At 34.5% G+C, this 26,627-nt stretch overlaps 13 protein-coding genes and 2 non-coding genes across 15 annotated transcripts; 8 read left to right on the forward strand and 7 right to left on the reverse strand.

The window, feature by feature from the left end:
• Window positions 1-369: 369 nt before the first annotated feature.
• Window positions 370-1,122, reverse strand: WICANDRAFT_23453 (serine/threonine-protein kinase; the record flags this gene model as incomplete). Its single annotated transcript, XM_019180988.1, has 1 exon — window positions 370-1,122. A coding segment is annotated over one exon (753 nt), but the record flags the coding sequence as incomplete, so codon positions are not given.
• Window positions 1,123-1,942: 820 nt separating this feature from the next.
• On the reverse strand, window positions 1,943-3,151 carry LEM3 (Lem3p; the record flags this gene model as incomplete). The annotated part of the gene is made up of 1 exon (XM_019185991.1): window positions 1,943-3,151. One exon carries the CDS (start codon window positions 3,149-3,151, stop codon window positions 1,943-1,945), a length of 1,209 nt encoding a protein of 402 aa, XP_019036366.1.
• A 521-nt stretch (window positions 3,152-3,672) lies between these two features.
• SUP45 (translation termination factor eRF1) lies at window positions 3,673-4,980 on the forward strand (the record flags this gene model as incomplete). The annotated part of the gene is made up of 1 exon (XM_019182432.1): window positions 3,673-4,980. One exon carries the CDS (start codon window positions 3,673-3,675, stop codon window positions 4,978-4,980), a length of 1,308 nt encoding a protein of 435 aa, XP_019036367.1.
• Window positions 4,981-5,098: 118 nt separating this feature from the next.
• Window positions 5,099-7,270, reverse strand: MAK5 (ATP-dependent RNA helicase; the record flags this gene model as incomplete). Its single annotated transcript, XM_019182450.1, has 1 exon — window positions 5,099-7,270. One exon carries the CDS (start codon window positions 7,268-7,270, stop codon window positions 5,099-5,101), a length of 2,172 nt encoding a protein of 723 aa, XP_019036368.1.
• Window positions 7,271-7,488: 218 nt separating this feature from the next.
• WICANDRAFT_65423 (uncharacterized protein) lies at window positions 7,489-9,888 on the reverse strand (the record flags this gene model as incomplete). The annotated part of the gene is made up of 1 exon (XM_019183908.1): window positions 7,489-9,888. The coding sequence occupies one exon, from the start codon at window positions 9,886-9,888 to the stop codon at window positions 7,489-7,491; it is 2,400 nt and encodes a 799-aa protein (XP_019036369.1).
• Window positions 9,889-10,612: 724 nt separating this feature from the next.
• BMT2 (25S rRNA (adenine2142-N1)-methyltransferase) lies at window positions 10,613-11,932 on the forward strand. The gene has a single exon (XM_019182604.1). The coding sequence runs from the start codon at window positions 10,828-10,830 to the stop codon at window positions 11,782-11,784; it is 957 nt and encodes a 318-aa protein (XP_019036370.1). The 5' UTR covers window positions 10,613-10,827; the 3' UTR covers window positions 11,785-11,932.
• Window positions 11,933-11,987: 55 nt separating this feature from the next.
• On the forward strand, window positions 11,988-13,375 carry RPT2 (proteasome regulatory particle base subunit RPT2; the record flags this gene model as incomplete). Its single annotated transcript, XM_019185224.1, has 2 exons — window positions 11,988-11,990; window positions 12,062-13,375. The coding sequence occupies 2 exons, from the start codon at window positions 11,988-11,990 to the stop codon at window positions 13,373-13,375; spliced, it is 1,317 nt and encodes a 438-aa protein (XP_019036371.1).
• A 471-nt stretch (window positions 13,376-13,846) lies between these two features.
• On the forward strand, window positions 13,847-14,686 carry PTC1 (type 2C protein phosphatase PTC1; the record flags this gene model as incomplete). Its single annotated transcript, XM_019185225.1, has 1 exon — window positions 13,847-14,686. One exon carries the CDS (start codon window positions 13,847-13,849, stop codon window positions 14,684-14,686), a length of 840 nt encoding a protein of 279 aa, XP_019036372.1.
• A 148-nt stretch (window positions 14,687-14,834) lies between these two features.
• On the reverse strand, window positions 14,835-15,534 carry WICANDRAFT_65426 (uncharacterized protein; the record flags this gene model as incomplete). Its single annotated transcript, XM_019183909.1, has 2 exons — window positions 14,835-15,440; window positions 15,496-15,534. 2 exons carry the CDS (start codon window positions 15,532-15,534, stop codon window positions 14,835-14,837), a joined length of 645 nt encoding a protein of 214 aa, XP_019036373.1.
• Window positions 15,535-15,744: 210 nt separating this feature from the next.
• On the forward strand, window positions 15,745-16,435 carry ATP16 (F1F0 ATP synthase subunit delta). The gene has a single exon (XM_019186605.1). The coding sequence runs from the start codon at window positions 15,758-15,760 to the stop codon at window positions 16,241-16,243; it is 486 nt and encodes a 161-aa protein (XP_019036374.1). The 5' UTR covers window positions 15,745-15,757; the 3' UTR covers window positions 16,244-16,435.
• A 478-nt stretch (window positions 16,436-16,913) lies between these two features.
• Window positions 16,914-16,985, reverse strand: WICANDRAFT_t137. Its single transcript has one exon. It is a non-coding gene; the product is annotated as a tRNA-His (tRNA).
• A 1,049-nt stretch (window positions 16,986-18,034) lies between these two features.
• WICANDRAFT_97685 (uncharacterized protein) lies at window positions 18,035-20,277 on the forward strand (the record flags this gene model as incomplete). Its single annotated transcript, XM_019186606.1, has 1 exon — window positions 18,035-20,277. A coding segment is annotated over exon 1 (1,900 nt), but the record flags the coding sequence as incomplete, so codon positions are not given.
• Window positions 20,278-20,778: 501 nt separating this feature from the next.
• Window positions 20,779-21,066, forward strand: MCD1 (kleisin alpha; the record flags this gene model as incomplete). Its single annotated transcript, XM_019182391.1, has 1 exon — window positions 20,779-21,066. A coding segment is annotated over one exon (288 nt), but the record flags the coding sequence as incomplete, so codon positions are not given.
• A 1,534-nt stretch (window positions 21,067-22,600) lies between these two features.
• WICANDRAFT_86079 (uncharacterized protein) lies at window positions 22,601-24,203 on the reverse strand (the record flags this gene model as incomplete). The annotated part of the gene is made up of 2 exons (XM_019185992.1): window positions 22,601-22,973; window positions 23,023-24,203. 2 exons carry the CDS (start codon window positions 24,201-24,203, stop codon window positions 22,601-22,603), a joined length of 1,554 nt encoding a protein of 517 aa, XP_019036377.1.
• Window positions 24,204-26,098: 1,895 nt separating this feature from the next.
• On the forward strand, window positions 26,099-26,207 carry WICANDRAFT_t133. Its single transcript has one exon. It is a non-coding gene; the product is annotated as a tRNA-Lys (tRNA).
• The last annotated feature ends 420 nt before the right edge of the window (window positions 26,208-26,627 follow it).

Genomic DNA, 26,627 nt, shown 5'->3' on the forward strand with positions numbered 1-26,627 from the left:
CGTGATTTCATGAGCCGCATTAATTTCATAATGATTCTCCATCAAGTGATTTTTCATGTTCGTTGTAACATCCACTTTTTCATTCACTTCCATTGGTTCAAAGAGAGATGCTGATTTCGAGTTGGCTCCCACGAACTGAGATTCTTCAAGTGCTAAACTTTCAAAGTCTTCAGCTAATTCATCATCAATAATAGAGTTGATATCTTGCTCAGTGTGTTTAAAAGCATTCAAGTCTAATGGTAAAAACTTTCTTGTGTTAAATCTTTTGATTGAATTGAAATCATTTTTGAAACCACTTCTTGATGATTTAATTGTTGAAGTGATGAACGAGATTTCTTCTTTTGGTTCAGGTTTCCTACTGGATGTTGCGAGCCATGGGTGTTTCAGTAGATCTTTAGCACCAACTCTTTGACTTGGTTGTTTTTCAAAACATTTTAGTAGGAAATCTTTGCAAGCGCTTGATATAAATGTTGGTATTGGTGGGGTGTCATCTGTAACAATTGCATGAAGAGCAGCCATTTCATTCAAATGAGAGTATAAAGGTTCACCTGTTAATAATTCAACAATTGTAGCACCTAATGACCAAATATCTGAAGCTGTCGAAGTACCATCCATTGATATGATTTCTGGAGCCATCCAGTTTGGGGTTCCAGCAATTGAATACGTTTTGATCGTATTATTGGAAACTTTTGTGGAAACACCAAAATCTGTTAGTTTGATATCACCTCTACTGGTCAACAAAATATTTGCTGCTTTCACATCTCTATGCACGACACCTTGCCCATGAAGATATATTAGACCTTCTAGCACTTGTTTCATGTACTTTACAACTTTCTTTTCAGTCAAAGGTCCCTTTTTCTTGTATACATTCCTCAACGAACCTCCAGAGCAATATTCCAAGAATATCAACAATTTTTTGTCATTCTTTATAAAGCCATGATATTTGACAATGTTCTTGTGTTTCAAAATCTTGAGCAAATCAATTTCGCACATTAATTCCAGAATATCATCGTCATCCTCTATGAAAATTTCCTTAATGGCAACCTCATCTCCTGTTATCTTATTGATAGCTCTGTAGACATTAGCAAAAGCACCACGTCCAACAGTTTCTTTAAATTCATACGATGATAAGATATCCTTTGTGGAAAACAGTTTTCCTGGTTTCTTTTCAAATCTTTGAGCAGGAGTTAATGATACTTTAGCGTTTGTGATTTTTGCGTCGTGGTGTAACTTTGTTGGTGAATTAAAGGTGAATTTTGGTGGCAGTATACCTTTTCCTGAATCAACTCTTCGCCTCTGGTGTCTAGAGCCTGACTTGGTTGGTGTCTTGGGTATATTTTCCTTAGGAGTGAATTGTAGGTCTGGTTTATTTTCGAATGAAGAGTTTTCATTGATTTTGGAAATGTTGGCTTTTAGTGGAGATGACGAGCTTGATCGTGGTGGAGAAGAGGATTGAAGCCTCTTGAACTTGGGCGATTGTAGCAGTTCACTTTCTTCTATACGAGACAGTTCCTCTATATCATTCTCATCTTCCTTGAACCTGTAAAGAAAGTCATTCTTGATTTGATTTGGGTGCATCACTGTTTACTTGATGGAAAAACGAGCGGTAAGAGTTGGATCTTTTTCTGATGCTTTTCCCTTGCAACCTTCTGTCAGAAATAAGGTGGATATATCTCTTGATGCTCTTTCCTCTAGTGACCACTCTAATAAAGCCTTTTTAGCTTGTTTGTCTGAACTTTTCGATGCCGTCTGCAATGTTTATAGGCTGTTTCAGTTGATGTTTACAAAATAAAAACAAAACAACCCTCGGAGATATAACTTCACTTTCGGTCTTTTAGTAAGAGAGAGCTACAAAACTTGAAATCAGTCATTTAAACAGTCTCATGATACAAAAAATAACTAGTATACAGTAAAAGCAACAACTCAAAGGTTTTGTCTATGCTTATTCGTGCTGTTGGTTCCAACTTAATAGTGAAATATCACCCATTTTACGAGGAACAACCAAATTTATAATCAAGAAAACAATACTCAAAACAAGACAAATACCACCAGCAACAATCCATGCAATACCCAAGAATGGATTACGACCACCAATGACTGATCTTGTAGTCAGGTAGACTGATTTGTTACCGTTGAATTCAGTGACTGGCCAATGTAAACCGACAACAACTTCATAAGTACCAGCTTTTAAGACATCATCATCATTTCTTAAAGCCAATTTACTGAATGTTGATAAGCCTGGTGTTTGCATCCAGTTTTGGAATTCAGACCAGGTTGAAATATCAGGAATATTATCTTCTGTATAACCATCTGGATACATTTTAGCCCAGTTTGGTGGTGGTGCAACATCTGATGCATTATATTTAGTCTTTTTAAATCTATTCTTGTTGGTACTCCAAGCAATACCCTTGTTTGTCATTGTGTAATCATCAGATGTAGAATTAACAGCAGTTAATCCACTATAAGTGTCATTGAATAAAGAGTTTGCAATCAACCCACATGGATAATATCTTTTACCTTCACTATTTTCACTTAAAGGCTCACAATTTTGACCAACAGTGTTTTTGATAAGGTTTAATGAGGCATCTTTACCATTTAACTGGTCTTCACTATACGATTTAGCAAAACGACGATGGTTTGCATAGAAATTCTTGATTTTGTACAACAGGAAAACAGCTGGACCAATATCATTTGGGATTTGAAATTGGATATGACATAAACCTTGTTCCACTGGATCGGTTTCAGTTTCATTCAAACTATATCTCCATTTTGGAGTTATTGTAATATTGTTTTTGAAATTGAATTCATATTTTTCCCTTGGCATATCAGTGTAAGAATCTGAAGCATTTGCACAAGTTGTATAATCAATAGTTAAATCCTCAACTTTATATGCCCCGTACAGCATACCAGCACCTAAAGGAATAAATAGCACAGCTAGCAGTAGAAACAGAGGGATAACATATTTAGGCGTTATTATAGGATGTATGGCTTTTAGCTTTTGTTGTGTAAAGTTGTTTTCCTTTGGTCTTCTTGATTTTTCCTTCTTGATAACTGGAGCTTCATCCTCACTCACGGAATCGGTATCAGAATCCTGATGTTGATCCACCGTTTTTTTGTTTCTATGGAACAGGTTTCTGGATTTCAAGGCCATACTAAACTCTTTTTCAATCCTTTTAATCCAAAACTGTTAAAGCACTGGTGTTGGTATTGTTTGGATTCCTCACCAAAAGTTTCACATCAGATATTTTTGGTTTTTCGATTTTGAAACCTTACTAACCGTGGGCCTTGACACGGTGCGAAATGGCAGACTATGAGAATATTAGCGTGGGAACACATTATAGAGCCCAGTTCAACCCAGTTTTCAACTGAAGAGGATGGACTTGGAAAGGAATTTGCAATGACTCTTTATAAAGTTCCAGCCTAAAGCTTTGAGTTCACTACTCTCTTGTCAATCTACATAAATTTATGTTCGCGAATGCGTTCTGGGTATGTGAGTTAGTTTTTCGGTTCTGAGTTTTACACTGTCACGGCTCAGTGCGCGTAATTTACAGTATCGGATCTCATCTATCAAATTTTTTTTTGTTACGTCGCTGAGAAAGTTTGAAAAAACTTGAAGAAGGTGTATTGGAAAGAGCTTGATAAATTTGCATATTGTGCTAAGTATTATAGAAAATGGAACAAGCAGACGAAGCTCAAAAGAATATTGAAATATGGAAGGTCAAAAAATTGATCAAATCCCTAGAATTAGCCAAAGGTAATGGTACCTCTATGATTTCATTAATCATTCCTCCAAAATCACAAATTTCATTCTATCAAAAATTGCTTACTGATGAATATGGTACTGCTTCAAATATTAAATCAAGAGTTAACAGATTATCCGTTCTTTCTGCTATTACATCTACTCAACAAAAATTGAAATTATACAACAAAGTTCCACCAAATGGTCTAGTGTTATATTGTGGTGATGTGATAACTGATGAAGGTAAAGAAAAAAAATTAAACATTGATTTCGAACCTTTCAAACCAATCAACACAAAGTTATACTTGTGTGACAATAAATTCCACACAGAAGCATTATCTGAATTATTGGAAAGTGATGATAACTATGGTTTCATCGTTATGGATGGTAATGGTTCCTTATTTGGTTTATTGTCTGGTAACACAAGAACCGTTATTACTAAATTCACCGTTGATTTACCAAAGAAGCATGGTAGAGGTGGTCAATCTGCTTTACGTTTCGCGAGATTAAGAGATGAAAAAAGACACAATTATATTCGTAAAGTTGCTGAAGTTGCTGTTCAATGTTTTATTTCAAATGATAAAGTTAATGTTAACGGTTTAGTTCTTGCTGGTTCTGCCGATTTCAAAACTGAATTATCTAAATCTGATATGTTTGATAACAGATTACAAGCAAAGATTGTTAAAATTGTTGATATCTCTTATGGTGGTGAAAATGGTTTCAATCAAGCTATTGAATTATCTGCTGAAGCTTTAGCAAATGTTAAATTTATTCAAGAAAAGAAATTGATCACACAATATTTCGATGAAATCTCTCAAGATACAGGTAAATTCTGTTATGGTGTTTCTGATACATTAAAAGCTTTAGAGGCAGGTTCCTGTGAAACTGTTATTGTTTATGAAAACTTGGATGTTATCCGTTACACTTATAAAGATGCTGAAGGTAATGAAGTTATCGTTCATGCTTCTCCAGAACAAGAAGATCAAACATATAACATAGACAAGAACACAGGTACTGAAATGGAAATGATCTCAGAACAACCATTATTAGAATGGTTGGCTGAAAATTACAAAAACTTTGGTGCTACTTTGGAATTTATCACAGATAGATCAAGTGAAGGTGCGCAATTCGTTAGAGGTTTCGGTGGTATTGGTGCTTTACTTCGTTATGCCTTGAACTTTGAACAACTTGCTGATGAATCAGATGATGAATACTTTGATGATGAAGAAGACTTCATTTAAATGGAGGGATGATGTCAATGTTAAAAAAAAAATGTATACTAGAGTTAATATAAATTTCTATTTATACTTGTTATGCTACTAGTAAATCATGACGACTATGCTTAATTTATTTATAAATCTATTTAGTTTTTTGTTTTTTCTTTATTCTCAATTGATCTAAAGCATCAACTTTATCATGACCCATAATGTTACCATGACCGACACCTTTCACTATAGAATCAGCTAGATTGTTCAATCCACCAGTCAAGTAACTTCTTCTTAAATCTTTTCTGATAGATTGTTTTAGCAAATGTGTCAATTCATATCTCTTTTTGGAAGTCTCATCTGAGGATAAACGTTTATTTTCCTTTTTATTACGGTTTTTCTTCAAAATTTCATCCTCCTCCATATCACTAACATCAATATCCAAATCCTGTGCAGCTTGTTTCATCCAGTTATCTTCCTTACTTAATGATTTACTGGAAATTTCACTATCAGCTAGCTGTGAAGCCAAGGTTGATCTTTGTCTCAACTGACTAACAATATCAGTTTCAACAGGCAAACGTTGAACATCTTTGGTCCATTTTCTTGAGGATTTCCCCCTGTATTTGGTTTTATCATCAGCAAGCGCCTTACGCAAATTTCTCAAAGGTCCACTAGCTTCTTGTGGTGAACAAATCATAACAGAAATACCTTCTTTACCACTTCTTGCGGTTCTACCTGAACGATGAATATAAACGTCAGCACTTCTTGGAAGATGGTAATGGATAACGTGTTGAATACCTGGAATATCTAAACCTCTTGCAGCAACATCCGAAGCGATTAAAACTGTGGATTTATTTGGATCATTATTCTTTTGTGCAGCTTCTTTGAATTTCTCAATGTTGTTTAAACGCTGTTTTTGAAGCATGGATGAATGAATGGCAAATGTTGGAACTTTCAAGTTGTTTAGATATGGGACTAATCTCTTCACAGAATCAATAGCATTTGTAAACACCAATGTTGTACCTGGGTACATTAACAGAAAATAATATAAGAACAAATCACGTTCAGCTGGTAAACATTCAACCAAAGTTTCAGTGATATCACCAGCCAGTTTTTGGTTTGGATTTAAATCAATAAACTCTGGTTCAGCTTTGAATTTCAACTTTTCATTTAAAAGATTGATGATTTGTTTCTTTTCATCAACTTCTTCACCTTTTGGACGATATTGGGTGTTTGCCAATTTGGAAAATAATTCCAATGAAAAAGTAGCTGAAAACACTAATGATTGCCATTTGCCTTGTTTACTTCTATTTGTGCTCAAAACTTTCAAAATTTGTTCAAATTCATCAAAATGACCATCTTGTAACAAACGATCAGCTTCATCCAAAACCAAAATTTCCACATTTGCAGCCTTCTTAGCGAACTCTGTATTTTTTTCAATCAATTCTAGAAATCTACCTGGTGTTGCAACAATAATTTGACCTGAGTTGTCATATTTCAAAAGTCTTTCTTGTTTATGAATAGACAAACCACCAGTTAAACTTAAAATTGAACTTTGACTAAATGGGAAAAACTTGGAAATCTTATTCAAATGATCAACAACTTGATGGGCTAATTCTCTTGTTGGAGTGAAGATGATACCAGTTGGAAATTTTGATTCTCTGTTTGCTACTAATTTCTCCAAAATTGGAATACCATATGCTAAAGTTTTACCAGAACCGGTTGAAGCTTTCCCTATAATATCCTTACCTTCATTACAAAGTGGGATACATCTTTTCTGGATAGGTGTTGGTTTTTCGAATCCTAAATGATTTAATCCTGATAATGTAAAGTTTGATAAATCTAAATTAGACCAGGCTGGTAGCTCAACATCAGTATCTGGTAATTCAATATCTTCAAAGTTTAAAGTGCTTGAAACTTTACTGAAACCTTCAAGTTCTGATTCTTTTTGCTCCTTCTTTTGCTCCTTCTTTTGCTCTTTCACTTTTTGCTTCTTTTCCTTCTTTGTTTCCTTTGGTTCTTCTTGAGTCTCTTCGGTGCTTTCCTCTTCCTTTTCGATAGGTTCAACTTTATCTTCGCTTTTAGTGACAAATTGCACTTTACCATCAACGTACTTAACACCAACACCTTCTATTTCTTCTAACCCATAGAATCCACCAAAATCATCTAAAGTTTCAGGAATATCAACGCTTTTCCATTTTAAGCTATCAGCTTCTAAAATACGATCTTCTTTAGCTTTGGGTATTTTGGTTTGGGATTTTGATGATGCATTCTTTTTGAAAGGTTTTGAAACTTTGTTCTTTCCAGAAAGTTGCTTCTTCTTCATGAGGATTTGTTTCCTTAGTTGATTGGAAACCATTTTAAACAGATCTTGCTAATGATTACTTGGTTTGATCTTGTTCGTCGCCTACTTTAATTTTTGTAGACACTTTTTGAAATTTTTTTTTCAATCAAGCTCATCGCTTAGTCAGCTCGAGGTTATAACTACGAGAACAATCTTTCATAATTCATCATAAGCATAAATCTATACAATATATAATTTATTTAAACGTGTACCTTTGAAGCCGCAAATTTGACACTTGTTGACAAAAAGAAGTTAGGAGCCGTTATAGCACCTTTTAATGGGATAGACTGACATCCTATATCCATTTTTGGTTTTTCAGTAGTTGGTCCGAAATCAACAAAACTTTTACCTTCTTTTAATGCAATCTCTATAACTTTTTGCATCATGACAAAATATATCTTGTAATCTTTACCGATTGAATAATCAATACCTTGTAAATCTGACGTTATAGTATCACCCAATCTGTATAAAACTGATGAGGCCAAGATATCATTACCAAGTTTCAAAAACAAAATTGATCTATCGCTATTTGAGTTGGCTTGACCCATAGACATGATGAACTTTTCATTTGGATCAATCAAAACAGAAGTGTTACCACCAGTTGTTCTCTTAGCAGCAATGTTCTTCCATAAGTCAATGACTTGATGTGAATGTTGTTCAGTAAACTCAAAAGTTTCAATAGTCTCACCTCCATTCTCAGAAAACTTAGTATCAGTATTTCTATATTTGATCTGCTTCAAATAAAATTTAAGTGACTTGTTTTTATAAGGTCTCAAATCAATGACATGAGATGCTGGTAATGCAACCTGATTCCAACCACTAGCCTCAATTGCCTTTGAACTTTGATCGTTATCATAAGTTGGATCTAAAATCATTGAACATTTCTCACCACTTTTTAGAGATGAGTTCCAATCAGTAATAGCCTCCATAACAGCAGCTGAACGAGCAACTGGTTTCTTGGTGGTACTGCAATAGAAAGTAGCTCTTCTAAAAGGCCAATGGAACCCCAATAACCCAAAACGTATAGTTAATAACTTCAAAAGGGAATCTTTACCAAAGAATCTCGACAAGACTCTTCCAAAGTAACCTGGTACGGCTTCAGTCATATCATAGTTTTCAATTAGAGTTAATAAAACTAAAGCTTCAGTTGAAATTAATTTTTCATAAAAGATCTTTGCTTTTGCATAGTCATCTTCTGTACAGATGTTTTCTGATGTGAAAAGAGCAGTCCCTTTAGTCTTATCCTTCTTTTTCTGTAACTTCTTCAACTGGTTCTTTGATAAAGGTTTAGCATCTCCAACCAAAGTTTCCACAGACCCTAAAACTTCAAAATCATCATCAAAGATCATATTTTGTCTATCTAATAGATCCCAAGCTTTATAATTCTCATAAGAAGGTAGTTTTGAATCAACATTTTCTTTGTAAACCCTTAAAACTTTGCAAGACATACCATCTAGAACTGATAAAGCATATGATTCCATTAAAGACAAGGCAGCTTCTCCGCTTATTCCTGAATTACTATTGTGATTATAAGTAATTAGTTTTGCAAACTCTGCCTTCTGAGCTTTAGTCAACATTGATAGATCAATCTCTTCCACTTTCAATTTATTCTTTTTGGATGGTGGTCTCATATAAATTGATGCAGAAACCAATATAGTGACACAAGTACCCATTATAATACCAAATAGCACTGGAGCAACTTTTCTATTGACAACATGTTTGTAGTAAGGTTTTGAAATGGTTGCCAATGAACAAACAAAAGATGCCATAGCAAAAAGGAATGCAATGACTCCATAAACTTTGAAAAATGTGAAAAATTTCTTGGTAACTTTTAATAATTTATGATGTTCATCAACATCCATAATTGAAACATAAACACCCAATATTGAAAGACATACAACAAAAGCACTTGTATGGAAAAATAATGCAGTTTCTTGTTGGAAAAACTTTTGAGATTTAAGACTACTCAAGTCTGACTCTTTTAAAGAAGTGATTGTAACTTGGACGACACCAATATTGAGCAGGAATTGGAATATTGAAACAACTAATAATACAAATCTTGATGCTTGGAAAGAAGCTTTAATGTACAACACGTTCACCAAGAGAATGAACACAATACAATCACAAAATAATGATGCCACAGCAAAAACAGCAAGAGCTGTAACATAATCTTCATTGTTATTTGCTAAGCTTCCAGTATAATATGGAGCGGTTAGTGAAGCCGCTGAGTAAACCACCTTCAAAACAACCATTATACCATGGAATGTAACCCATATTGCTTGAAAGATTCTCAAAACTTTTCGAAGTAATGCATACTTCTGCTTATTCAACTTTGCCTTTATGGATTCTCTATTGAATGCAATCATCAAGAACGCAATAGTATCCAGCACCAACCCTAAAAGTGAATAGATACTAACGTCACCACCATCATCTTTACTGAAAACAGCAAACAATATCACATGAGTCAAATTCATAGCTATTGCATATAGCACCATGGCATATTTAGATACTAGAAATTTTGGATGGAGATGATATTTGGTGATGATGATACCAGCTTTTCTAGATGCAAGAGCGCCTACCTTTTCTGATAAATCTGACATATTAGCATAGGTGTATTTGACAGTATTCCCATTGACTGGATTAATGAAGGGCTAAATAAATAGTTGAACTTTGAAGAGGCAAATTAAGCTTATTAATAGTTTGAATATATATATATTGGCTCTAATTAATATTGAGCTTCGTGCTCTGGGGCCTTCAAATGTATTTATAATTCACTCTCTATGTAGTCTGATTTCTTTTTTTGCAGGTGTAACCACGACGAATTGGTATACTGGATCCTATCACACCGCCCAAATCAGTTTGAACAAGCTCAAATGGTAACATAACGGCCTGAGTTATTTTTTACTAAGAAAAGTGTCAAGTTCAAATTTTTGATGGCGATCGCAAATTAGCCAAAGTCATCACGACCGAAGTGCCGCAAAGCATTGATTGAATCCGATATAAACGTAAACAAAAGCAAAAGTAGAACTCCTAACTGACAACAACACAAGATAATAACTGGCTCTTAAAGTGCACCAGGATTCAAAAACGATGATAATTGGAAGTAACTAAAATACACGGGCCCCCGTAGCTGGGCGCAGTTAGCAGTTAACCTCTAACGGAGTGTATGATGTCTAAGCCCGCGTATTTTTGTTTAATATTTTGGGGCTTTCAAAACACATTTTCTGGTTCTCATTTGATTTTATGTATAGCAAATGTAAGTGAATGGCCGCAGTAATTTGTAACTTGTGAGTAGTTACATTTCCAAACGTTTACGCCGTCTCTCTGGCTCGTTGCCTTTCACTGGCCGCTTCTTGAGCTGACAAAGGGCTGAGTGTAAAAGAATTTTGGGTGCTAATTCACCCTTCTCTGTTTGGCAGTCATCTGCATTTTTGATGAAAATTTCTATTTTATTGTCACATTCATGCGATCCAGACTTCAAATAAAACAGCTCCGGTGGTGTTTATTTTAAGTATCCATTTGCATCACAGCTATCGATAATGGGGAAACGGACAGGATTCTTGAAGAAGTCCAAGTCCATCACAGGGAAAAGTTTTACAAAGCCTTCAATTAAACCATCAAATACGAGGAAAATAATACGAAGATATCATCTGCTACTCAATAAAAAAGATATCATTTATCAAAAGCTATCACACATACACCAAAAGGATATAAATGATTCAAATATAGGAGATTTCATTAAAACTAGACCGAAAGCAACCACATCTGGTGCTATAAATATACCCACAGAGCAAGAGTTACTATCAGCAAGCAATGAAACATCTTTACCTAAGCTATACTTATTATTAGAAAAGATAAATTATGAAATAATAGAGAAAGGTGGTTTATCAAAATATCAGATCGCATCTATTTATGGGCAAGAATCTAAAAGGGGAAGTGATTCATCAAAATGGTTATTTGAAACAATTCCAGAATTGAAAGAGATGAAAGATACTTTGAAAGTTTTAGAAATTGGTTCACTTTCAACTCAAAATGTTGTGTCTAAATATGCAAACTCAATCACAAGAATAGATTTGAACTCAAATGAACCAAGTATATTGAAACAAGATTTCATGGAAAGACCATTACCAAAAAATAATAATGAAAAATTCAATCTGATTTCCTGTTCATTAGTTTTAAACTTTGTTCCAACTGCAAAAGGTAGAGGTGAAATGATGCAAAGATTTGAAAAATTCCTAGATAAAGAAGCTGATTCACCCTTAGTGTTTATTGTTTTACCCCTAAGCTGTATAAAAAACTCAAGGTATTGTGACAAAGCACATTTTGAGAAAATATCAAACTCATTAGGTTACGAACTGATCAAGTATAGTGAAGCCAAAAAATTAGTTTATATGGTTCTGAAATGGACTGGAAAACTTGAACCGAAATCATTTCCAAAGAAAAAACTGCATGATGGTCCTGCAATGAATAACTTTAGCATAATTATAGAGAAATAGCATTAATAACGTACACAATTGTACTATTCTTTATACTAACGTAGTAGTGCCCCGTTCGATCTTTGTTGATGTTGCGCGGTACCGATATTTTCTATTTGATTTTTTGGAAAACAGTGTAGAGATTTTGGATGGCCAATGTTCAATCAACAAAAACAACACATCAATACTCAATTGAATAACGAAAATTCAAAGCAATATACAAAATGGTATGTGTGCTTTGTGGGATTTTACTGCCCAATTGACACTTTTCATTGATATACTAACATGTTGTTTTAAGGGTCAAGGTGCTTCAGGATTACCTGGTGGCGATAGAAAGAAGAAAGATAAATCAAAAAAACCAAAATATGAACCACCTGTAAAGACTAAGATAGGAAGAAAGAAGCGGAAAGGAGGTCCATCAACTGCTGAGAAATTACCAGATGTCTTTCCAAGAAATCGTTCTAAATTAAAATTGTTAAAGACTCAACGTATTCATGATCATTTATTAATTGAACAAGAGTATGTTGCCAGTATTGAGAACCTAAAACCTTTTGAAAAGAAACAAAATGAAGAAAGAGATAAAGTTGAAGAAATTAGAGGGTCACCAATGACAGTTGGTACTTTAGAAGAGATTATTGATGATGATCATGCAATTGTTAGTTCAAGTTCAGGTCCTGAATATTATGTTTCAATTTTATCATTCGTTGATAAAGAATTATTAGAACCTGGTTGTTCAGTCCTATTACATAACAAAACTGTTTCAGTTGTTGGTGTGCTAGAAGATGATGCAGATCCATTAGTCAGTGTCATGAAAGTTGCAGTGGCACCAAATGAAACATATGCAGATATTGGTGGGTTAGAAAATCAAATAAAAGAAGTTAAAGAAGCTGTGGAATTACCTTTAACTCATCCAGAATTATACAGTGAAATGGGTATTCAACCTCCAAAAGGTGTTATATTATATGGTGCTCCAGGTACTGGTAAAACATTATTGGCCAAAGCTGTTGCTAATTCAACTTCTGCAACTTTTATAAGAATGGTTGGTTCTGAATTAATCCAAAAATATGCAGGTGAAGGTCCTAAATTAGTGAGATCTTTATTCAAGTTAGCTGCTGATAACGCTCCAGCAATTGTTTTCATTGATGAAATTGATGCTGTGGGTACCAAGAGATATGATTCACAATCTTCTGGTGAAAAGGAAATTCAAAGAACCATGTTGGAATTATTGAATCAACTAGATGGTTTCGATGATAGAGGTGATATTAAAGTTATTATGGCTACTAATGCTATTGAATCTTTAGATCCTGCTTTAATTAGACCAGGTCGTATAGATAGAAAAATACATTTCCCACCTCCAGATTCTGAAAATTTGAAAAAGATTTTTGAAATCCATACAAGAAAGATGACATTATCTGATGATATAGATATTGATGGTATTATAAGTGCTAAAGATGAATTATCTGGTGCTGAAGTTAAAGCAATCACAACAGAAGCAGGTTTAATTGCCTTGAGAGAAAGAAGAATGCAAGTTACAAATAGTGATTTCGTCAAGGCTAAAGAAAGTGTTATGAAGACTAAAGTGGATGAATCGTTGGAAGGATTGTATCTATAGTGTGTTTTCTCTTATAAAAATCATCTACATCTGTTTTAATGACTTTAAATTGTAGTACTTTATAATATAAATTATCGGTACATACACGCTTTTGCGGGTAAATTCTCCAAAAAAAATTCGCGAATTCGCTCACCGGCCACATCAGAATTTGGTACCTTACAACTTTACTTTAAGAACGTCAATATTTACTCCCATTTAAAACCAATTGGAATTTTCCTATTTGCAAGATCTGAGAAACATTCCACTTCTCAAAATTGATAACATTCAAATAATTGAAAACTAAAGTCTATTTCAAACCTTGGAGCTCAAATTTCAGTTCATTCATTTATTTTTAAAGCCGTATCCTATCATTGCTCTAACTGAAACCAATAATAGATATCAAACTTCTATTTAATTAATCAACAATCAATTACCAATTCCAAAACGTCGTTGTCATCAATAAAGAAGCTTAATTCCAAGTTAGGTCATATAATGAGTCATAGCACCAGTAACAAAGATTATAAATTATCCTACTCTGTAGGAGTTGCTGAAGATGTTAACAAAATTTATAGACCTACAATGGAAGATGTTCACACATATGTTGAAAATTTTGTTGAAAGATTAGACTGGGGATACTTTGCAATATTTGATGGACATGCAGGTAAACAAGCTGCTAAATGGTGTGGACAAAATTTGCATTCAATTGTGGAGAAGAAATTAATTGAAGATGAAAATGAGGATGTTCGAGATATATTGAATGAAAGTTTCTTAGAAGCTGATGAAAATATTGTTAAAACAGTGGAAGGTTCAAGTGGTTGTACAGCAGCTGTGGCTATATTGAGATGGGAACTACCCGAAAATAAAACTGCTAGTGAATTGACAGATTTAAGTCAGCATAAAAGAATGTTATATACAGCAAACGTTGGTGATACAAGAATCGTGTTATTTAGAAATAATAAAGCTATACGATTGACATATGACCATAAAGCTTCAGATAAACATGAGATCAATAGGATTGAGAAAAGTGGTGGATTAATAATGAAATCTAGAGTAAATGGGATGTTGGCAGTGACGAGATCTTTGGGTGATCAATTCTTCAAAGATTTAGTTATTGGAAGTCCATATACAACAAGTGTTGAACTAAATAAAGATACAGATAAGTTTTTGATCATTGCATGTGATGGGTTATGGGATGTGATTTCAGATCAACAAGCTTGTGAATTGATTAGAGATATAGAAGATTCTACACTAGCTGCTAAAAAATTAGTGGAACATGCATTAAATAAATTGACAACTGATAACATTACAGTTATGGTTATTTCGTTAAGATGAAAGGTATCTATGATAATTATGAGACTCTTTTTTATTTTTGGATTGCTTAGGTTTTTTTTGTTGATTGTTGTTTTTAAATGCTCTTTTTGGCCTTTTGTATAGCATAGTTTTAATTAAATTCTATTAATCATTGACATTTTTTTCCTTTCTAGATATTCAGCATAGAATCTATCTCATTGAAGATGTTGTTATCAAACTCCAGATTGCTATTATCATTCATGTTATTTTGAGCATTATTTTGATTGTCATTATTACTGTTATTTTGGAAGTCTAATGTCTCAGTGTTGTTTGGGTCATCATATGGATTAGCATCCATCAACAAGTCCTGAATATTGTCATTGAAATCACCATTAAGGTTAACATCAGCAGAGTCTGGCACAGTAGATAAGAAGTTACTTATATCATCCAATAAGTTCTCATGGTTTCCAAAGTTTTCAGTATTGTCATTAGAAGTATTCTGAGCAGTCCGTGATTCTATCTCTGGTTGCTTAGTTTCATTAGCTGGAGTGGGTTCTTGTTTGGCGGGTATGGTATTCTTTTGCTGTTCTCTCTCTATAGCTCTTTGCTTCAACTTTTTATCGAATAATGAGATGTCGTTCAACTGGATCAATATGTCATCTAAGTTCTTGTCGAATGTCTTTATGGCCTTGTTCAAGTTCTCAGCAGCTTTGTTGTTGTTGTTGGGCAGCACCAGATTAGCTGTTTTATCAGTGTATAGATCATCAAATAAATCACCGATATTGTATAGGATTTCCTGTAAATTTGGTTAGTATTAGCTGAGCCTATAGAATAACAGTAAGGATACCCACGTTAAAGGACAACGACAAGTTATCGATCTGGGTGGACATGGTGTTCTGACTGCTTAAGCACTGGCACAATAGAAATCAATCTCAATTCTTCTCTGTTTTTCACAATCACAATTTCGTGCACAAGTGTCGCGACACGGCAGGTGCCCGACACCCAATGAAAAGTTGTTTTTCGCCAACCCCTTACAAAAAAATGAAAATTGAGATTCAACGAACAGAAAGCTTTAGAACAACATCACCAACAACTAGATCCACAACTCACAAAATGTTCAGATCAAACGCCTTCAAATCCGTTGCTCGTCAAACCCAATTGATCGCCAGAAGAACTTACGCTGATGCTGCTTCTGCCACCGATGTTTTAAAATTATCATTGGCTTTACCTCACGAAACTTTATTCTCTTCCTCTGAAGTTACTCAAGTTAATGTCCCAGGTGTCAATGGTGATTTTGGTATCTTAGCTAACCACGTTCCAATCATTGAACAATTGAGACCAGGTGTTGTTGAAATTATTGAATCTTCAGGTACTACCAAACAATTTTTCGTTTCAGGTGGTTTCGCTACTGTTCAACCAGGTTCAACTTTATCAATCACTGCCATTGAAGCTTTCGAACCATCTGCTTTCTCTGCTGAAACTATCAAATCACAATTAGCTGAAGCTCAAAAGAACGTTACAAGTAGTGATGAAGCCGTTGCTGCTGTTGCCGGTATTCAAATTGAAGTTTTAGAAGCTTTACAATCAGTTGCCAAATAAGATAACTATTAGAAAACAATCAATTTGACAATAAAGAAAAAAAATAACAAAGAAAAAAATAATATAAACTTATTCATTATAAACAAAAGATAGAATGGTGAGAAATTTTTGAAAAGTTTCAAGTTTTTGTGGAGTTACGAAAAGCAAAAAAAAAACGTTTAATATGAATTTGAAACCAAACTAAGAAGAAGGAGAAAAAGATATAAAGTTTACTTATGAAATATTCACTAATGATTTTTGAACTTTTTGAATGTAGTTTATTCATCGATGATGATATGTTCTTCAGGATCTTTAAATTATCTCGAATCTAAAGTGTAGGCTAGATCATATATAGCGTGGCCTACAATTACTAAGAATTTTGGACCTTGGACTTGATTTATGAGTACATTCAAGAGCACTAATAATATATTGGCTTCATAAATCATGTTCTTTTCTTGATCTTTATGTAAAGCTGTCTGTAATATATCCGAGCTGGGTGTGAAATTTTTTTTGGCCTGGCGAAAGCTCGGTTTATATCCACCCAACATCATTCAGAAAACAACAACAAAAGCTAATCTTTTCGGACAAATAACTGAAATGAAACATGTATCTACCACTAGTTATATCATATATTCAAAAAAATCAGCTCTAGGGGCTAAATTAGAGCAAAAAATTGGCAAAAAAAGAAATGTGCCATCGCCTGGAATCGAACCTGGGTCTGATCGGCCACAACGATCTGTACTAACCACTATACTACGATGGCTTCTTTGTGTCCGGTTGAAGGCGTTTTCTCTCCGAGTGATAATTATGGCAAAAACATCCAAACACCGCCAACAAGATATTTTGTCTAATTTTGGTACAATTAGTCTTGAAAGAAGTGATCAAAGGGTAGTTTATATGCTTAAATGATCTCTGATAGCCGTCTTAATTGTTATTCTTTGGACTTATGTGTCTCAAAAGTTCAGGAATCCATATTTTGTATGAAAATACTTCACACATCACAAATTTTGTTCAGTGAAATGAGGTTCTTCGAACTCAGTTGTCTGTAGAACTTTCATTTAACCTTCACTATCAGTTACCTGGCTGAGCTGAATTTCTTTGTTCCTTAGAAACGAGTGCATAAACTCGCCAACGTGGATTTAAGCTTACGAAGATCTGTCAACCGTAAGATGTGTCAAACCTTTCAACGTTAAAGAGTGACAGTGATTTGAATAAACCTCTTGTGTCACCAAGTGTTCTCATATGGTTCATAGCATCATCCATGATTGATAAATCTATCAACACAATGTTGAATCAAATGAACTTGTGTACCATTAATCATTTCCATCATCTTGCACTCATCAAGATACCTAATCGAGTTTGAAACCGTTGTAGGAGAAGTCACTTATTTCTATCAATTTGAAATGTAGGAAAGGCTTGAAGTTGTCTGTTTGAGGGGCATTGAAGTTTGTAAATGGACCATTAACCAGCTACCGGCAACTAGATCTCACTATCAAATAAGATCAAGATTAAAAACTATCACCAAATCCAAATTCACAGCCAAAACTTTTCAAGGATTGTGCTCCCAACTGCCAAATACGGTAATTCCGGTAAGCGCACTTCAAGCGCCCAAACAAATTCGCGGGCTTATTGGCGGGTGGAGCGAGATTCCGTTTTGAGAGGACAACGATAAGCATTATCTTTCTATTTTCAGATAAATGAACCTTGAGCCATCAACGTATGATCGATGAGCTATGAAAAACTATATAAATGATGAAATATCTTTGATTCTTTCAACCTTTTCCAAAATAACTCTCTCAACATCAAATCAATCAATACTTTGAATTTAGTAAAGCTGGTCTTGAACTTTCAAATAAACTTGTTGATTTTTTAATATTCATTCACTAAATAATGGAACGTTTACAACAAATTGCTTCTCAAACCACTGCTTCTGCTGCTCCACCACCAGCTCCAGCTCATCCTTTAGATCCATTATCCATTGCTGAAATCAAAGCTGTTGTCTCTGTTGTTAAAGCTAAATATGGTTCTGGCGCTGAAATTTCTTTCAATACTGTTACTTTGAAAGAACCATCCAAAAAATCATTTTTAGAATGGAAAGACAAAAATGGTCCAGCTCCACCAAGATTCGCCTTTGTTGTTTTACTAGAAGCTGGTAAACCAGGTGTTCAAGAAATTGTTGTTGATATCACCAACTTGTATGTTACCAACTTGAAACATGTTCATGGTGTTCAACCAATCTTAACTGTTGAAGATTTACAATCAACTGAAGATGTTATTAGAAAAGATGCTGGTGTTATTGAACAATGTATTCTTTCAGGTATTCCAGCTACTGATATGCACAAAGTTTACTGTGATCCATGGACTATTGGTTATGATGAAAGATGGGGTAACAGCAGAAGATTACAACAAGCTATGATGTACTATAGATCAGATGAAGATGATTCTCAATATTCTCATCCATTAGATTTTGTTCCAATTGTTGACACTGAAACTAAAGAAGTTATCTACATTGATATTCCAAATGTTAGAAGACCAGTTTCAAAACATCCACATTCAAACTTTTACCCAAGTGATGCAGTTAAAGAACATGGTTACAGAACTGAACAAAAACCAATCAACGTTACACAACCAGAAGGTGTTTCTTTCAAAATGGATGGTCATGTTATGGAATGGTCAAACTTCAAATTCCACATTGGTTTCAACTATAGAGAAGGTATTGTCTTATCTGATATCAACTACAATGATCATGGTAATGTTCGTCCAATCTTCCACAGAATGTCATTGGCTGAAATGATTGTTCCATATGGTTCTCCAGATTTTAGACATTTCAGAAAACATGCTTTAGATATTGGTGAATATGGTGCTGGTTACATGACTAACCCATTGGCTCTTGGTTGCGATTGTAAAGGTGTTATCCACTATTTAGATGCTCACTTTGCTGACAGAGCTGGTGATCCAATCACTATTAAAAATGCTGTCTGTATTCATGAAGAAGATGATGGTATCTTGTACAAACATTCAGATTTCAGAGATGACTTTGCTACCACCATTGTTACCAGAGCTACTAGATTGGTTATTTCTCAAATTTTCACTGCTGCTAACTATGAATACTGTATTTACTGGAACTTTTTACAAGATGGTTCAATCAGATTGGATGTTAAATTAACTGGTATCTTGAACACTTATGTTGCTAATGAAGGTGAAAAAGTTGGTCCATGGGGTACTCAAGTCTATCCACAAGTTAATGCTCATAATCACCAACATATGTTCTCATTAAGAATTGATCCAAGAATTGATGGTGATAACAACTCTGTTGGTTCATCTGATGTTATGTCATCTCCACATGAATTAGGTTCATTAGAAAACCCATACGGTAACGGTTGGTTAGGTAAAAGAACTGTTTACAAAACCGTTAGTGATTCATTAACTCATGCTAATGCTGAAACTTCAAGATCATGGGATATTTTCAATCCAAATGTTTTAAACAAATACTCTGGTTTACCAGTTTCTTACAAGATTGTTTCCAACCAGACACCAAGATTATTAGCTAAAGAAAACTCCATTCCATCAAAGAGAGCACCATGGGCTCGTCATGCTATGAATGTTGTTAAATATGAAGAAGATAGATTATACCCATCAGGTGTTCATGTTCCACAATGGTCTGGTGATGGTCCAGTTGGTATCAGAGGTTGGATTGGAGACGGTAGTGATAACATTGAAAACACTGATGTTATTGTTTTCCATACTTTTGGTATTTCACATGTTCCAGCTCCAGAAGATTTCCCATTAATGCCTGCTGAACCAATCACTTTATTAATGAGACCAAGAAATTTCTTCACTGCTAACCCAGCATTAGATTTGATTCCAAGTTATGCTAAAACTACTTCTGAAGCTAGAAAATCTGGTGGTACTGAAGTTAAATCACAACTTGATACAGCTTCAAGATTAGCATTTTCAAACACTTCAGCATCTTTTGAGGGTGGTTCTTGTTGCTCCAAAAAATGATTAATTAAACGGTTTTTGTAACATATATATAGTGTGAATACTTTGGGTGATGTAATTTAATAATATGATATAATTTAATTAGAAATATTTGAATTGTAGCGAATTGAAGTGAATAGTAGTGAAGACTTTATAAGTGAATGGTAATACAACTATAAAGTTACTGGACACTAGATAGACACTCATTTGGTTAGCTAGTTCTCTACAATGTGGTTTAACTCAATTTATTGATCTATCCAAGATGTTATCCAATTGTAGTAAAAAGGGATGATCTAGTGAGTTTCAAGTTGGTTATCACCTAATTATTGAGGTGGTTGGCTTTGTCTCTATTAGGAAAGTTTACCCATGTAGTTTTGGCAGAAACGCGATTTCAAGGATGTTTTTTAAAAAAACAGGATGATACAAAATCAAACACCTCTAACTCCATTACAAACAACAAACAGAACACATAAGGTGTATTAATATTTGCTATTCTATTCTTCTGTTTTTGCTAGATTGCTATTAAAAATATTGCCCCATCCCTTTTGCTGTTTTTGTTTTTGGTAAAGTGAATAATGTTTTATTCTGAAAACCTTTTATCAAAAGAGGGTCCTTTAGCTCAAGTTTGGTTAGCAGCCAACTTGGAAAGAAAACTATCCAAAAATCAGTTCCTACAGTCCAATATTGTTCAATCCACTAAAGCTATTGCAAACGCGTCTTCTCAAAATGATGAATCAGAAGCCCTTGCCTTGAGACTTTCAGGTCAGTTATTATATGGTGTTGTTAGAATTTATTCAAGAAAAGCTAAATATTTATTGGATGATGTCTCAGATGCTTTGCTAAAACTAAAGTCTGCTTTCAAGTCAAGTGCAAACACTGTTACTTTACCGGTCAACGCCACTATTGTTCCTTCTGTGAATCAATTAATTTTACAAGATACTATTACTCAATCAGATTTGTTGTATCAAGAACCGTTGACATTTGACGATAATGAGAATCCAAGACATTCAGATTTCTTTGGTCAGTCACAGGCTGCTGCTACAAACCAAGATTTTGATGATTCAATTGAAATCCCAAGAAACAAATTTGATGAATTGGATGAATTAGAAGGTGGTCAAGATGATTTAGATATTGATTTAAATTTCGATCTTGATGAAGAAAGAGTTGAAGCAAAGCAAGAGGATAACAACATGGACGATATTGATTTTGATTTTGGTAATGGTCACGATGAATCTATCGAAATTGGAAGAGCTGGAGAAGATGCCAACTTGTCACAAATGGATCATGAACCAAACAATGACATTGACTTGGGATTTGATTTTGATGAAGAATTGGCACAACCTTTGGAAGTTGTTCCAGGATCACCAGAAATGGCTGATGGTCAAGATGAACCAAGAACTCCAACCAAAAGACCAAGAAGAGCTAAAGTATCTGTTGCTGGTCAACGTAAGATCGTTGAAGATCAAGAGATTGAAATTCCAATTAGAAACTTTAATAGTACAAATGGAATTGTTGCATTGAATGAAGAGGCTACAGCTGAATTGGATTTGAAGTCTAAGAGAAGCTTTATTGACTCTTTGTTGAAGGAAAATTATATTCAGGGAGATATTGCTGAAAATTTACTAAGAACAAAACGCCAAAAAATTTCATCACCTGGCCCTGATGATGAAGTACCAGAACTTGAACACTCAGAGGAAGAAGCTAATAAAACTAATGACAACGAAAATAACAATAATAATGAAATGGACTTTGACTTTGATTTTGGTCAAGATATAGATTTGGGTTTCGATTATGATGAAGAAAGAGTACAAGCTCCAGATGCTGAAGCGTCACAACAGGAACAAGCAGAACTCGAAGAAGAAGAGGAAAATGTTGATGATTTTAGTTCAGGATCTAAAGATGGTATCTCAGAATCAACCATCAAAGTTTCCGGTGAATTAAGAGAATTATTTGAAGCTGAAGACACAGTGACGTTTTCTGAACTTGTCAAGAAGGATTTGGAAGAAGAAGAACCGTTATCAAAATTACCAAAGAATGAAGCTACTAGAGTGTTCTTCGAACTTTTGGTTTTGGGTACTTCTGATTCAGTTGAATTGAAACAAAAGGAACTATTTGGTGAAATTGAAGTTAGATCAAGACAAAATCTTTTCCAAAAGTTCTTGTGATTAAAAGGGGTATGATAGGTTGGTTTTCGTTCATTTCGGTCCTTTGTATTTTATTGAGGGTTTCATTGTTTTTTTAATGTATTGTAATAAATTTATGTATCGGTATATGTTTGTAGCCAGTCTCAATACAATATCTAAATCGATAACTAATATGGAGGGTCATAATAATCAATATCAAATTCATATAAAAAAAAGGTCATAATGTCACAATAATATCAAACACTTTACCTCATCAAGGTGTCACATTGACGCTTTTATCGGCTGAAGAAGTATTACTTGCTGCTTCATTTTGATCCGCATCTTCAATATGTGAGATTCCAGGTTTCTGATCTTTCGTTGTGTGTCTAAGGAGACCATAATCAATATCACCAATACTTTCTCCAAATACCTCAGCGACTTCTTCCAAACTTCTGCCAGCAGTTTCCACTAGGGTTAAATATCCCACAACAAGTTCAACAGCTATAATACAACAAAATACGATATAATATTTCCACTCGATAGCATCCATTGCAATTGGATTGACAAACCCATTATAAATCAAAACAACCATCTGACAAAACTGGCAGATATTCATTGCTTTGGTTCTCAGTGTGAAAGGAGCATATCTGGTAATGTTAGTATTATTTTTTTTAGGAATTCATAAACAAAACTTACTCAGTTAAATATAGTATTGGGAGACCATTCAGCCCGAGGTTATAGGCAAGATAGTACATAAATATCATAGCCATAACACCTTTCCCCAAAGATTTATCTTCAAAATTCCTCTTTTGATTGATAGCTGACAAGATAGTCCATATGATATAGAATATTAACATTAACGAAAGTGACGTTAAAAACACCATTCTCCGCTTACCTTTTTGGAACATTGATAAATTGATAATGATTGAGATCCCATAGTTATAAATCATCAAACCACCATTGAACACTAATTGTTGACTAGTTGATGTGATTCCAATTGAGTTCAGTACCTTGTTCATATAATATGAAACCAAACCATTACCTGATAACTGCGCAATTATACCAATATAACAAGATAAAAATAGACGCTTTCTGTTGCCAGGGGTCCTTAGAAAGTCTAAATATGAAGTTTTGTTTGCAATTTTCTCTTGTTCAATAGCAGATTGAATTTCAGACATTTCAAAATCAACGAGAGGCCCACCAATTTTCTCATCATTATTAGCATGGTACTTGAGCAAGATTCTTCTAGCTTCTTCAATTTTACCTTTATTAACAAGAAATCTTGGTGAGTCTGGAACAAAGTAGATGAGAAAAATTTGAAGTAAAGGAAATAACCCTTGTATAATTGTAGGAATTCTCCATGACCAATTTGACTTAATGTTACGAGTACCAAAGGAGACCCATCCTGAAATAATTGCTCCTAAATACCAGTTCGAGTTGTAGAAAGCAGTGACAGCCTGTCTATGTGAAGGATATGAGAGCTCAGCAACCAAAGGAGGAGCAGAAACCCCAACCAAACTACTTCCAAAGCCAATAATCAATCTTCCAACTAAAGTCATAGCGTAAGTGCGCTTGTCAGTGTTCATGTCTTGGGTATCGATATGAAGCCAGGTACCCGAGCAAGACTGCACAATAACACCCATCAACATGATGATATTTCCAAGTGTTATCGAGTGTCTTCTACCTAATTGATCACCAACAGTAGAAGCAATGGGAACACACAACAACGATCCAAGGGTAGTTCCATTACTCATGGCCCCTAAAACGGGTCCAGAAGGGTTGCTCATTGCACTCATCCATGCAGGCATGGCTTGGAAAGCATTAAGCAAAGAACCATCATACCCTGAATTTGTAGCAGCAAGACTAATCACAAGCATTAAAAAATTCAAATAAACAAGGTGAGGTACCCTGATCCAGAACTTTCCATAGTCTGGGAGAAACTGCTTTAAGGGTGATTCAACCTCTTTGGAGACTTTTGTTTCATTCTTCGACCCCTTTGGGGTTGCCTTTCTATTCACTAATATTTTGACCTCATCAGCAATAATTCCAACCATATTAACAAGATTGAAACTTGAAGTCAAAAACAATTGAAAGATACTAATCAAGAGACATACGAAGTAATTTATATCCTTGATAAAGCACAAATATCAACCGATTCTATCATCATCAACCCGCTTTGAGTCACACCCCAAGGGTCACAAAGGACATATACTGAATTTCAATTGTTTGTTGTTGAGGAGCTTCTTTAGAATAGAGGAATAGGAATCCCTGCTCAAACTGTTGAGTCTTGAGTCTTGACCAAACTTATACTACCCCAGATTTCAACCAATGGACAATGCCATCGTTAATGACCTTTGAGAAGCCGATAAATAAACTAAAATAATTCATGCCCATTCAAGAATCAAATACCAACGTGGTGCCCATTTCTTAAAGCATATAAAGTTGGGTACACTCTCTTCAAGGATATATAGGACAGGTTACAACACTGTATAGAGTCGTTTCTTATCTGTTTCAAGACACACTTTCAGAAATGGAAGCCAGTTTTGACCGAGCCGGCATCAAAAAGGACCGTTGTTTTGATGGTCCTAAATTCTAATCCTACACTTTTTCAGCTTTTTTGAAAAATCTGTCATTTAAAATCGGGTGTCTAACTGAACCAAAATGCCATGTATAATTTGTGCGTCTCCATGAATATCAGTGATTATTTTTATATAATATAAACGTTACACTGTCAGCCCAATTATTTTGTTGAACTACTTGTTCTTTTGTAGTTATGTATATGAAATCATGAACATAATTAAATCCTAATTCAATAATTTCTTGATCATCTTACAGCTAGCGCCTGTACGTACCGGAGTACCAGGTATAATATTATAGCTAGTACTAGTACTCATATTATAAATGGCGCTAGCTGGCCACGCGCTCTACGATCGTACGTGGTGATCTTATATCTTAAAAATTTATAATATCATGAGCTGCTGCCGGCGCTATTAATATAATTATATTCATCAAGTACGTCTATATTAGATCACGACGTACTTAATTAGCTGTCGGTTCAAATTATATAAATATTAACGTCTAGCTCATGCGCCAGGTAATTATATATATTTAGCTGTGGCTTAATCGAGTCTCGACGTCTTAATTAATATTATTTTTTTTTTTTTAATTATGTATCTGATGTGTAATATTTATAAAATATATTTGCTAAAAATAATATAATCATGTACATTAAAATTATCTGTACCTGGGGACTCAGTCGACTATGACTGATAATTTATAATAAAAGGGATAAATCAGAATAAAAACAAGTAAGAATGAACTAAAAATTAAGCTGGCCATTGTTATAAATATTGGAACAATTGTAAAACTTTGATGAATAATATTTATATATGCAATATTATTAATATCGCGCGAACCGCTTGAATTGTAGGCTTCTCCCTATAATAATATTAATGTTGGAATTCATGAGGCTTCCTTATATTAATATTATCGACCTAATTCTCATGAGCTACCACGCCGGCGGAACGTCAGTACGTCGTACGTCGTCGTACTCATGTGGGTCGACTCGCCAGCTCTAGTGTTATTTAATATAATAATAGCTGGAATACTACTGTGGGATTTGCCTTTACTTAGGAATACCCACGTCTAAAACTCTCTAGCTTTCGGATTCACATGACGTTAAAATAATCAAAGATAATATTGAATAAAAGTGCTTGATTACGTAATCGATACACTCCTCAAAGAACACCAAAAATTTAGCCTTCAGAACTCGTCCTTGTTAGCTCAGTTGGTAGAGCGTTCGGCTTTTACAGTCAAACTAGGGATCCATTTCTTAGCGGAAGTTAACCGAAATGTCGGGGGTTCGAGCCCCCCATGAGGAGTTCTATTTTTTTTCCAAAATTTGCTTCATTTTTAAGAATTGGAGGCCAATTTCGTTAATGAATACATCAACAAAGATCATTGCTGCTTGCATCAATAATAGGATTGTTGAAGTTATACCACATATAGTTGGGGATACACAATTTGGTTTTGTGAAACAGAGAAATATAGACCAAGGCATCAACTTGGTTCAAAAGGTCAGATATGAGTTGAATCAAAAACATAATGTTCGAGAAGGAGATGATCAACATATTGCTGCTTTAAGTATTGATTTTGAAAAAGCCTTTGATAGAAGCAATTTCAAATATTTTGAAACAGTTTTGAGAAAATTGAAATTCCCGGAATCTACCATCAATCAAATTTTAGCACTAACTTCGTTACAACATGGTCAAGTGATTATCAACAACAACATAAGTGATGGG

This window comes from Wickerhamomyces anomalus (genome assembly GCF_001661255.1).
Source record: "Wickerhamomyces anomalus NRRL Y-366-8 unplaced genomic scaffold WICANscaffold_7, whole genome shotgun sequence".
Lineage (NCBI taxonomy): Eukaryota > Fungi > Ascomycota > Saccharomycetes > Phaffomycetales > Wickerhamomycetaceae > Hansenula > Hansenula anomala.